Below are 13,167 nucleotides of genomic sequence, written 5' to 3'. Positions count from 1 at the left end.
TCCTTACATGAGTTAAAAACAGTGCACTTCCATAATAATTGCTGTTCATCTAAAAAAACAGTTTGTTGCTTAGTCACATTCAAAGACCTTATTAGGTTGAAATAAGAATCCTGTAACGTTCAATAGGAATGATTTTAGAAAATATTAGTTTTGGCTGGACTACACTTTATTAAATATATAACTGGAGTATCTGCTTGCTACCAATGTTTAAAATGTGTTGTATGGGTTTTTTCTTCACTTTTTATTACATTGACTTGTTAGAAAAGGAGGATTTTTTTTTGCATATAGCAAAATCCAGTGAAGTAACATTTATTATTTCCTTGTGAATACATGAAACATATTCATCAATGCAGTTCGTTTTCATCTTTTATTCTTCCTGTCTTCCCTGAAGTTTTTGCTGATTTTCTAAGCATTCTTTCAATTTATCTTCAGTCAAAGTCAGACGTTGTTCCAGGATTGAAATAGTCTGCATGAAGAGGACAGTGATTTCAAATTGTTTTTATATTACTCACACAGTACTATAAAAGCGTGCAACATAGTAACATAAGAAAAATAATTTTAAGTGAACAGGAAAGGATGTCCTAAAATGGCTTTTCCTTTGCTATTCCACTGTTTAGAACTGTTTTTAAAAAGAATGGCTTTGTATCTGTGGAGATTGTCTGGAAAGTTTAAAATAGTTTTCATAATGTATTTTCTCTGAGAGAGAAATATATACGTGCATATATAAATTACTCTGAAATACTATGAGAAAGTTGCATCCATATTTTAATAGAGAAACAGCCATCACTGGTGATCCCAAATGATGTCTTCCAAAAACCTAAAAGAAACTTCTAAGGCATCCCCCAAAAAGGAAGTGAGATAATTGTGTACTACCAAAAGGCGTTCTCCAAGAGATTACCTTCATCGGAAAAGGTAGGTTTCTGGACACAGGCTGGCAGTTTTCTTTTAAATCAAATTTACTATGCAAGTAATTTTCAACTGATGATTTGACTCCATACTTCCCAAAACTTATTTCTTGAGTTAACATACATATTGCAAAAGAATGCAGGAAAAAACCCTTAGCCACTCCCTTTTGATTTGGTTTAATGTTAATATATTACAGACTGCAGAGTAGTATCTTAAAGCATAGTTTGGCTAAATCTAGATTACTAAACCGAAGTATTGAGCACTTGCAAACAAGGGACTTGGAGCCACTGAGTGAGACCAGTATTTGTGTAGTTTCACTGACACTAGGAATTATTCCAGTGCTTAGATTCCTACCTAAGCCAACACCTTGAACACTAAGTTTGAAAAGGGATTTAATAGTACATTGCCAATTTATTTTGTTCATCCCCTGCAAATGCATGAGTGTTCAAGCTGGAATCTGACAATGTCTGCTAAACAACTGGCTTCTGGCAAATCTACGCTAGATCTTACTACTGAAAAACAGTGACTCTTTTCCTTCAGAGTTAAAAAGACAACAATAACCTTTATGATTATGTAGCCGGAAGCTTTCACTTTAGCAAACACAATACATGCGATCAATATTTGCTGAAAGGAAAAAACCAAAATGGTCACTTGACTGTACAACCATTCAAAATAAGCCCATAGACTTTAATATTCTGATTTACGAAAACATGGTTCCTGTTTTTTTTTTTTTTCCCATTGACAGCATTATTTTTCAGTGCAAGTGTTATCTGTTATTGCACACTTACTAGAGTTAAAACATCCAGCTGCTCCACAATGTGCTCCAAAGCATTACCCAGGGAGGGGGAGATGCCTGTTTCCTTGTCCACATTAAGCACAGCTGATTCGCTCTCATTCTCTGACTTCCTTTTTGAACTTGTTGCCAAGGCTGAAGCAGGGGGATACTGCAGATCTTCACTGCTGACATCATCCTTGAATACAGAAACACCATTTGAAGATTCAGTTGCCTTTGTCTTCATGTAATTGGAACCTTACAAGAAGACAGGCAGAAGAGTCTGGCTTTTAATTTTTTTAAAAAAAAAAACTATTTACATATACGTGCACATATGCAAGGGCCTTCAGCTCTGCTTCTTGTACCAAGTCCAATTTGTAACACTTCAATTCATTCTGATCTAAGAGAGAATTTCAGCAGTGATGGATGAGGCAGTAAGAGAAATCTCAGAAGTCTTTATGTACATTATGTACATGTTTCAGGTACGTACGATTGAGGAACTACATGCTGTACTACCAGAGCATGAATTAAAGCTCAAATAAATACTATTGCTGACTGGAGTTTTCTTCAAAAAGATGGCTCTACTTCACAAAGGAATTCATTCACAGCAGTCACATGGATGAAAAATCCATATGTGACGAGATCATCACAAGGCCTCCTTCCAACTTCATGGTATGAAACCTTTGTTTATTATAAATTAACCTCTTCTTTCAGAATAAAAGAAAATTAAGTAGTTTTTACTTGTTTTTTCAGTGGCATTACTTTTTGAGAAATTGAGTCCTTTGGAAAATGGGAGGAGAAAACAACAGAAAAGACGCACACAATGCAAAGTTAAGAGGGAAATAACTTCAATGTATAAATGCTGCTCCAGGGTAAGTGAGAGAGCATGACATTCCCCATCACTTCTGGTTTTGTTCGTGTCTTGAAGTTCTTAATGGCACTTTTGAGTCAGGAAAGGTTAAATCATCACTAATTCATTAGAAGGTCCTTCATAACAACAGCTGCTTTATTAATTACTTTTTGAGATTTCTTTGAAAACTTCTTATGCCTTCAGATAATTTTAGTTTATTTTTACACTAAAACAAACTTGATGTAGAATTTTTAGTATCTCTAATTATATTTCCAATATCCACAACATTTACAAAAGAAAACTTCTAAATGGTTACAATTTAACTGTTTCTCTGGAATTTATCAAAAGCTGATGAAAATATCCACTAGCTATTGAAAATATCCATTAGCTACTGAAAGGGGAAATTTTAGTCTTACCTGATGTATTTAAAATACACAATATTTAGAATGTACTCAGAATATATTTCTGTTGTAAAGCTGAAGAGATTGTCAAAAGAAAGAGCCTTAAAATCATTGTTAGCCATTAAAAAAAAAATCTCCTAAGTCTATAAAATAATCTTGTAGAATGTAAATCGCTAGGCAGAATTAGTGGCAAACCTTTACAAGATTACCTAGGCATGTTGATGAGTTTCTGTCAAGAATGATTTATGTGCAGCTGACCCTGCCTTTGAATCAGGTAGGATCAGAGAGCGGAAGATGAAATGCTACTACTACAATAATGTTATGGTTTTAAATATAACTAACACTAAATCATATCCATATTATCAGGAACTGCTGCCTTATCCACAACACTGTTCCTGTGTCTTCAGTGGCATCCTGCACAGTCCTGCCCAACTAACGTGCTCTGTTCTCCGGACTCACTGTTGCTGATTCTCCAAAATCTTTTCTTCCCTAAGTGCTGGGGTTGTGCTGTCTACATCAATGAGAGACAACTAAGCAAGAGACAAGTTGTGTCCACCATCTACCTGAAAGGGCTTTTCCTTTGACTAGGAAAGCAGAAGAGCAAACCGAAAAGCCGCACACACACAGAGACAGTAGAAGACTGTGGGTCTAGGGAGGGGAATGGCTGAAGGAAGAGACTGTGGTGGGGTAAAAGGGTTTCATATCTTAGGAAGATGAGGGCAAAGAAGAAAGTCTCACCACCCTCTCGGGGTTAAAAGCTCCATTGTGCAGTGAAGTTCTGCAAGGACAGGTCTCAGCCCCTGAGCAAGAACCCATGATGAGCAGAGCATGGGGGTGACGGGGATAGGGGGAGATATGCATGCATATACTTCAGACCTCAACTTGCAATGCTACAAAACCACACGGAACCATTCTCAAGGTTTGATAATACCATGGTATTTGGCGATATGTCACTTTCATTGATTTCATTATGATGAAAGAAACAGATAAATGAACTAGAAGGTACCTCCAGTTCCCTTTCAGCCCTCTTTTCTGCGCTTGGTGACTGATTTATGCAAATGAACCAAGTATGTAAAGTAATAAATGTCTGATGCAACTAATACTGAAATCCATCAGTGATTTGTATTGATACTGGGTTGTGTCAAAAAATGAAAGCGTGCTAGACATCAAACTACAGATTTGAAACATTAGACATTAGGCTGTTCTACAGAATGTCCTAATGGTTACAACATTTGCATTGGACTACAGAGAACTGGCCTTCTCAGTCTAAGGCTGTTTAATATCATGGGTTACGACACAATGCTTTGTCAGCCAGGCTGCTGCCTTTTAAAAGCATGAAACTGTGGAAGAGAGTACTCTCTCCAGCCCTGCTGTTTGAGTTTTGCCACTGGTCAACAGAAAGCAGCTTTAAGTCAGTGCTTAGGATGTCCAGTCAGGAGCAGTAAGTCCTGTTCCCATGAGAGTCTTTATATTATATATGTAAGGGGACAAAATTAATAAAAACTCCACAGGAGAAAGGATTTGAACCCAGAACTTCCCTACTCCTAACTAGGTGGTTTAATTACATCTTTCTTTCCAGTACCATGAATTTCAATTTCTTCTCAATAGGAAAAAATCTTGTGATGTCAACTTCAAATTATTCCAAAGAATTGTACATTGTGAAGCAGTCACTTGTTAGCACAAAATGAAATAGAATATAAATGGTTTGATTTTTGGACAAGGTAGGCAGAAAATGAATTTCCCATTTAATTTTGCTTTGCTTTAGCTCCTTGCTTTAAAGTGTTAGAAGTCCTCAAAAGAGAGTGTTCTGAATATCTCAGAATATTCTGGCTCACAATGAGTCCCATGTACTTTTAGATGAGCACGAAGTATGTAGGATTATTGCATCTTAAGACTGTCCATATCTTCCCTTTGCAGATTTCATTATATGAGATACTATTAATTCAATCCTAGAAGAGCTCAGGTTCACTTTGTTATTTCTGACTTACCAAGTTATATCTGAGGTCCTTGGGAAACAGGATTAATGGAAGGTTTTTGGCATGCTTACTAAATCACAAGATGGACATGGTCTCAAATGCTGATCAACATGGAAAAGATTAAGCCCAGTTTGGCATTTGAATGTTAAAGAAAAGATATTGCCATACATTAAAGAATTCCTGCCTTACAATTAATCATACTATGAAGAACATCCTTGTATTTAACTCAACAGGAGAGTCTGTTAGAATAGACTTCTTAGTGAGATTTCTTTAGAAAGATAGTGAGACTACAGAAACCTTCCTTCTGTCTGTAAATCTTGACTGCTTGCCCAGAAGCTTCCAAACCTCAACCAGGATTAGCTAAATTTGACAGACAGGTAGAAGGCTCACTTATTAAGTTGCAACAAATTTCAGGAAAATTGGAGGCAGGGTAGATGGGACACGTTGCAGGAAAGATAGGTAGAACTCAAGCATTATATATTCTGCATGGCAGCAGTAAACCCACCTGGTTATCACATGCCTTATGAAACACAGGCAGTTGATAAGGGAAGTTAAAAGTGTCAGTGAAAAACAGCCAGTTGGTGCAGCAACAATTTGTGAAGCTTATGCAATTATTCTTTGTAGACACCTCTATGTGTCCTCTGAAAATTTTGGCACCTTTTGCTGATTTTAATCAAACCTAATGAAGAGGTAGGGGTCTCAGACTTAATTAAGTTCCTGGAAACTTCAGGAAATCATTTGCCAGAGTTTCCTACCTGAGGTTAACTCAGCTCTACAAGTTCACACTCCTTAGCTCTGAAGGGGAGTAAGGATGTGAGTTCCAGAAGCGCGAGAAAGACCCAGGATGGAACCCACATCTTCCCAGACACCAATATCAAAAAGCTCATTGGAAAGAAACCTGGCCTAGTTTGTCTGATGTTAACAAAGCTATTTGTATTAATGTCTTGAGAAGTACATTCATCTTCTTGCCCTTTGTTACAAGTAATTAAATAACACAGCCAAAACAGATGTACCTGCAAACTTCCACTGACACTGTCTGACTTTGCTTAAAGGCATGCTGCTTTGCAAGTTCAGTGTCCTAAGGATAACCTATTAATTCTCAAGTACTTAAAAATAATAAAAAATAGATTTAACATTCAATGGCATTCAAATTAAAAATTTGCTGTCTGTGATTTGAAGTATTAGGATTTAAAATTACTTTAAATTAAAGGAGCAGGAGAGGAAAACAATCTGAGGTTATTAAACACTGACAAGTTCTCCTAAAAACAGTTCTACTCTGAGGTTGGTGTTTCTCAGTGTCTTTTCAAATAAGACTGCTGTACTTCAGACTGAAAATAGAGATTTCCATTTAAGCTCCCACAAAGTGATTACAAATTTTGCTATTACAGCCAACTTAAATAGATTCTTCCAACCCAAGGAGGAAAGCTGTCAATTCAGGTAAACAGAGCAAATGCTAAGCTACTAAAAAATCTCACTAAACTTTTTTTTACAGTAAAATTGATCCAAAAATCAATGTATCAGACAAATAGGCTGTGAAAAATGCTTTGTAGATCAGTAAATTGCCACCACCATTGCCAAGTCAGAGTACTGGAAAAGTCTTCTTGTATTTTAGTGGGTTAAGCAGGAAATTGAGATTCTTCTGTTATATACTCAAAGATGTATAGGGACAATGCGACATGGAAGTGCTTATATCAATAAGGCAAAGGTCTCAATGTTTGTTAAATCTGAAAGGCTCAAATACAGATAAGTGAATAATTGAACTTTCAAAATTAGTAAGAGAGAAACGAAATGAGACAGTTTCAAATTCTCAACTTAGATAAGTTGTGCCAAAATGGTTGTTATTGTTATCATATTCAGGAAATTTGTAGAGATTTTTGAACATTGTCAGACGTCAAGTATGCTGCTATATCCTTCGAGGTGCCTGCTTTATATTTTAAACATTTTTAGTATCTAGGTTTACAATCTCCTCCAGCAAAAGGTCCAAAACTGCTGAAAACTAATGCATCACTCAAACATCAAAACCTTGTTATAAAAGAGTGACAGTAGTCTCAGTACATTTCCTTTACTTTTGGATACCGAACAGTTCACGTCCACCACTTTCATTTAGCATAATCTTTTATAAAAAAAAATCTTTTTAAAGAAACATTTTCTACCCAACAGCCTATTTTACAGAAAGTGTTTCAAGAACTAGATGTTCTGTTTCCTTCAAATTAGCCCCTTTCTAAAGTACTTTAAATACTATCAATTCATAAACAACGATTCTATATGTTGCCAGCAATGTAGTAGAAATGCCTCATAATTCAATAAACCAAACTATTCTGAAAGACTTCAGAGCTATAGCTTATTTTGAGAAATAAATTTGAATAAGGCAATCAATTTTAAATTGTTACTTCTGAGCAAAGCTAGAAAGAAAATTAAAATGTGTACAGTGTTTCCATTCACAGCCTGTTAGTAATAAAATGGACTCACATTTGGGCAACTTCATGCAAGTTACAAATAAGGAGGAGAAGGAACAGAGGTAATTAATCAATAGGAAGTTATTACCATGACATTGCCAAGCGGATGTTCGGCAGAAAATTAAATTTAGCTTATAAATGATGTCACAAACAGCAAACCATAATTGCTTATCTTTGTTTTCTGTCAAGCAAAATAGCCAAAACTCTGTGGGTGTTACTTAACCAGTTTGTGAAAAATCGGTTACACATAACCTTATCACCCCTACCTATTCCCAAATGTTTTCCCATGAAACGTTCACAGATCAGATAGAAACAAACACTGCGTCCCAGTCTCCTTTCACTTCCTGATGTATAAGAATAGAATCTGAGTAAAATGCATCCATATATAAAGATGCCTGAGCAGTTTTATTTATAGAGAAAAAAAAAATCCCTCAAGGAACAAAATATGAAAAAATACAAGTCTCTGTCACTCAACTGAAAATCATTGGTCTTCAATCTTCTAAGACCTTCGAATTCAAAAAATACAGACAACAGCTTCCAAATGAATGTCTTAATGCAATTATAATTAAGATGGGCTTATATGAAAAAGTGACATTGGTAAGCTTCCTAATGAATCACAAAAATTGGCATGGTCTGCTTCTTAAAAATAATCCTTTAAATTTTGAACACATGGTACATTTGCCTACTAATACTAAAACATTTCTGATACTGTGATTAAAACAACTACAAACACTTAGTCATAAGTAGCGCATTAAGCTCAAACAGACCAAAGAGCAAAGGCATAACAGAGTAGTCTCCCACCTTATCAGACCTTGATTTTCTGTGTTTTTTGGTTACTTGAAATCACGGCAAGTTTCTCAGGAGAAGTAACAGTACTATCATTATCACTGCTTTTTCCTCCATCTTGTGAACCTACCCTCAAACAAAAATGGTTCACTGTGGAGATGCTAAATTGAACCGTTTGGGAGATGGGTTTTTTCCTCTGTTTTTTTCTTAGGCCATAATTATTCACAGATTGCGTCTATTGCTTTGAAATAATTTTTTTCAGTCAATAAGTGATCCACAGAAAACAGAGCTCTCTGATCTATCAGACTAACACTGAGTATGTTAAATCACAATCTGTTTTATCAGTTTCTACTGCAGAAAACTTCCCTGTAGTTTCAGCTGACGACAGCACTCTTCATTTCCTCTCCTCGCACGCACATGAATCAGCACAGCAAAAACCTGCCATGTGCCACACTGCAGCTTTCTGCCCCTTGCTATCTGATGAGGTAGTTCTGGTATAATTTATTTGCAAACTTTAACCGAAGTTTTGCATTTGAGCAGCAAAATACAGATAAACTATGCAGGGTATCCAAAACAAAGTTCTACCAAGCATTTCTAGCTTGAGCAGACATCTTTCAGAACAACTTGTAACACAGAATTTCAAACTCAATTCAAAGTCTTTCATGGCTTCTTACACAGTCTTCTCTAGCTCTTAAAAATGGAAGGCATTTAATGTAAGTGCACGTCATCCAGTCTGACAAGGAAATATTCGGTCTCCTCCTCTCTGGCACAGGTATCATTACTGAAGGTATCACATCCTTCAATTTAGAACCTGACCACAAGTAGTGGTATCAGAATACAAACTCACAGCTGACAAACCAAGACAATCAGACTGTATTCCTTAGCAAAACAGGCATTTTCACCTAAAATGGAATAGCACTTTCTGAAGTCTTGAAAACAACAAATTCAGCCTGAAGCTAACTGAGTTTATAGAGTTCATGAGGCCCGTACAGTACAATGAAATCTAGTTGCTAATTTGTTCACATTTTGGTTGTGTTCTTGTTTTGGTTTGTTTTTTTTTTTTTTTATATACCAGTACAAAATTAACTGAAATCCTGATGCACTTACAGCTACGGTCTGATTAATCAGATTTATTTATTTCTCTCAGGATTACAGCTATGTTAAATTTAGCATTGCTGTGACGGCATGAAATAATAAACTCTTCTGTTCACAGGCACGTCTCAAGATATCCTGAACAGATAAGTTTATGTAAAGAAATTCTATCATACTTTACAAGTGTTCTTTCACACATACAATGAAAAACTGGCTATGTGGTTTTGTTACGTCAGCTTTTTCTCAGATTGCTCCTGATGGTCTGAGAAAACACTGTAAATGAGTACACATTCAATGCACTGAGTATTTTGCATTTCCACATGTACAAAATCTAGCACAGAACAAAAAGTTTTCTCCATATTCTATTCATGTCAAGAGAACACAGAAAAAGAATCAAAAATAAGCTTTGTTTTCTCCAAGAAATATAAAAATTAATTATATTTCCCCAATAAAAAACCTCACAGAAGCCTGCAAATGAGTGCATCCAGTTAGGAGCAAACAATATTTCTGAAAAAAGTTTTTTGAGTTTGCTCATTGATGTTAATTTCTACCATCAATAGTTCTCTCTGAAGCTGGAGTCTGATTCAGTAAATGGATCCACAAAAAACAAATAGCTGTGCTTTGTTTCCACTGGATTTAGATAAACCTAACTCTTAACATGAAATGCAGTACCTAAACACAGTAACTATACACCTTGCAAAGGAAGAAGAAAACCCACAGCCCTCTCAAACATGTTCTAATCAGCCACTACATTTTAAGTATTTAGAGAAAACTGAGGATTTCCCCCCGCCAAATAAGCAATACTGCTGAAAAGTTAATAAATAAAAAAAGTCATGAACATCCCACACAAACTATACAGAAATCATTAGAGGTTCATTTTCCAAAGGTGAGAATTTCCCTGCCAGGAAGTCAATTCTAAATATAACAGTTCAGGAAGACCATTTTCAAACACTTTCATAAATTATAAAAACACTTGCACCACGGGCACTAAAAATAACAATATGTACCCTATGGAATAAAGGTAAAGGAAGGTAACAAATGACCTTCTGTATACCTTCAGCTTCAACAAGAAGATTTGTAAAGCTGAGGGCAGATAACATGAAACCATAGAAATGTTCTCACTATTGACAGTTATGAAATAGCCAATTATAATTTAAGCAAATTACTTTGGACTGCATCTGTGCACATCCAAGGGAACATCTTATAGCTAAAATCAATGTTAAAGCTTCAAGCGATGACTTCTTTTTACCCATATAGAGTCCTAATAAAAATTATATCACATACTCTGCTTGAACTTCTTATCCATACTAGGGCAGGAGGAATACTTGTAACAGAAACTGGAAACATAATGAAATAGATACTAGAAATGAAATAATGACAGCAAATGAATAACCCTATATGGACAAAGCCTCCTTTCTAATACTATAAATGGAATATTCCACTATATTTGATACAACAAATGTTAATAAATAAAAACAGAACTAAAACCCCTAGGACTTCCCTAGCATGTGGGCAAACTGCCTATACCCCAAGTTGCAGACTGTGGAAGTTCACAGAGGGCATCAAAAACATGGAGGGATGGAGGCAGGGTTACCTCAGAGTATGAGTGAGAGCACAACATCCTCACCAAGAACACATCTACTCTGAGAAATGACAGCCGTTCTTCTGGATTGCCTGCTCGTGACTTCTTTCTGTCCTCTTCCCCCTACTTAAGAAACTGACTGAAAGTCTCTGCTTTAGACCCATAGCTAGCTAAATAAGTCTAACTGAACCTTACAAAGAAACAACAGCTGGTAACAGTATGATTTATTGTGCAGTCTTAAAATATATATAACAGCTAGCACTTCATCTGTCTCATTCAAATGGCTGGCAAAGCCACCTAGTATATTCATTGGTATCGTTCAAAACGAATTTACAGTGAAGAGAGATCGTTCAGCAAACCTAAAGGAATTCCTCCTTCTTGAAGGCATGTTTACTCCTAGGAAAATCAAACCAAAGCCATTTTTCTTAAGTTTAATTTTTCAAACTAAATCATATTCTTTACAATTTCTCTTAGATAAGCATCTCTTATGCTCAACCTTTTGGGACAAAACTAATTTTGATCAAGTTAGACTGTATGCAAATGAGAAGAGCTAAAGGAACACACTTCTGTTTTAAACCCCACCTCTCAATAAGAATGGAAAAAAAAATACTGAAGACAAAATCATGAAAAGACAGACTCTGCCAGGACAAGGAGAAAGACTGAAGGACTTTCCAGTGAGCAGCCTCCTCCTAAATCCTGCAGAAAGCTGAGAAGAGCTGCAGTCCCTGTGCTCCCATCTCCACAGACCAGGGATCTGCTGCTTCACAAGGGTGGGAGGCTGCCGCACCGGAGAACCACTGTAGAAGCTGTCTGCTGCAGAGCCTCCCTTCGTGCACAGACACATATTACATTAGCAGAGACTCCTGCTATAGGAGCACATAAGATCTTCTTGACAGCCCACACAGAAGTACATGCTCATATACTCATACATATCTACACCCAACCTTCTTTCAAAGTTATAGGCAAAGACAACAGAAACTCCTTTCTGTTGGCAGAGCTGCACCTGTACCAATGGTTTTTGTCAGGGTAACAGTGTCAGCGCTACGGTATGAATTTCTTTTATTTTTTGGTACTTCATACCAACATGATTCACAGAATGGTTTGGGCTGGAAGGGACGTTTGAAGATCACCTAGTCCAGCTGACCTGCCATAGGCAGGGACATCTTTAGCTAGACAAGATTGCTCAAAGCCCCATCCAATCCAGCCTTGAACACCTCCAGCAATGGGGCATCCACAACTTCTCTGGGCAACCAGTTCCAGTGCCTCACCACCCTCATGACCAGCATCGGCTCCTTCACCCTGCCCTTGTGTGCCATGTGCCCTGGTCCCTCTCAAAGGCCCTGGGCCCCCACCCCACACATCAGTGTCCTTCCTGGACTGGGGAGACCAGGGGACAGAGGGGTCCAGATGCAGTCACCAAAGTACCAAATAAGAGAGGAAGGAAGTATTTTTACTGTTTTTTTTTCTTGGTTTATTGTGTTTAAATTTGTTTATTGCCTAATCTTGACCTTGTGTCAACAAAACCTTGTTGCATAGACAAACCTAGCTTGCCTCCTGTTAGGGGACGCTAGGAGTTGCAAGGTGTGCACACACAGATTTCACAGAGAAATCTTCTCTTGTTAGCTGAGATCTGGCAATGTTGACTTCCCTTCAGAGCAGTGGTAACAGCAGGAGGGTATAGCACTTGACCAGGTGGATATCAACAATACCATTGGTTTTTTGCTCTTCCACGGAGCAAACAATCTCCTCCAATTCCAATCACTTACAAGAAAATATCAAGGAGTATAAAGCATTAGAAACTAAGTTAGCAATCCAGCATAGTAGAGTCTGAAGTTAAATCCAGCAGAGCCAGCACAATTGCTTGAAGACTTTGCTGAAGAGCCAGATGCTACTATTTGGGGAGGGGGGTGGGGAAGATGTCCAACATTTCACAGCTTGGAACTGAAATCTCCTGACTACAGCCAGAAAAAAATATTTTATTATATAATAGAGGAACACTGTTCCTCAGCATTTGATCGAGGCTTTTGTTAATAGAACGTCACACTTATAATGGACGATGAAGAAAGGTTTGACGAGGACATCAAATACTTTAGAAACAGTGTCACAGAAAACTCCCATAAGGATAAAAGAAAGCTTCAAAATTTTCCTTGAAAAGTCAAATTTATGTGCTTTTGATAGGTTTCATTTAATACCTGGAGAAAGAAGCAGAAGTCTACACTGAGCTATTTCAGTGCTTAGCATCAGTAATACGCTGAAGGTTTGGACAAGCTGTCCAATTTGTCCAGGTGAAAACAATACTCAGTGTTGCTGAGCTTAGTTCAGAGGTGGGATTTTCAAAAATTGCTT

General features: G+C 37.0%; 1 protein-coding gene across 1 annotated transcript in view; it reads right to left on the bottom strand.

Moving 5' to 3' along the window:
* Positions 1-367: 367 nt before the first annotated feature.
* Positions 368-13,167, bottom strand: part of POC1B (POC1 centriolar protein B) — a 55,603-nt gene continuing 42,803 nt past the window's right edge. Inside the window, exons 11-12 of the mRNA XM_086471226.1 lie at positions 1,695-1,877; positions 368-466 (exon numbers count right to left, since the gene is read on the bottom strand). Coding sequence (XP_086327352.1) covers positions 368-466; positions 1,695-1,877 — 282 coding nt within the window. The remainder of the gene's footprint in view (positions 467-1,694; positions 1,878-13,167) is intronic.

The sequence above is a fragment of the Leptosomus discolor genome, chromosome 1 (genome assembly GCF_034619465.1).
Source record: "Leptosomus discolor isolate bLepDis1 chromosome 1, bLepDis1.hap2, whole genome shotgun sequence".
NCBI classification, from domain to species: domain Eukaryota; kingdom Metazoa; phylum Chordata; class Aves; order Leptosomiformes; family Leptosomidae; genus Leptosomus; species Leptosomus discolor.
This window is presented reverse-complemented; position numbering and strand designations above follow the sequence as displayed.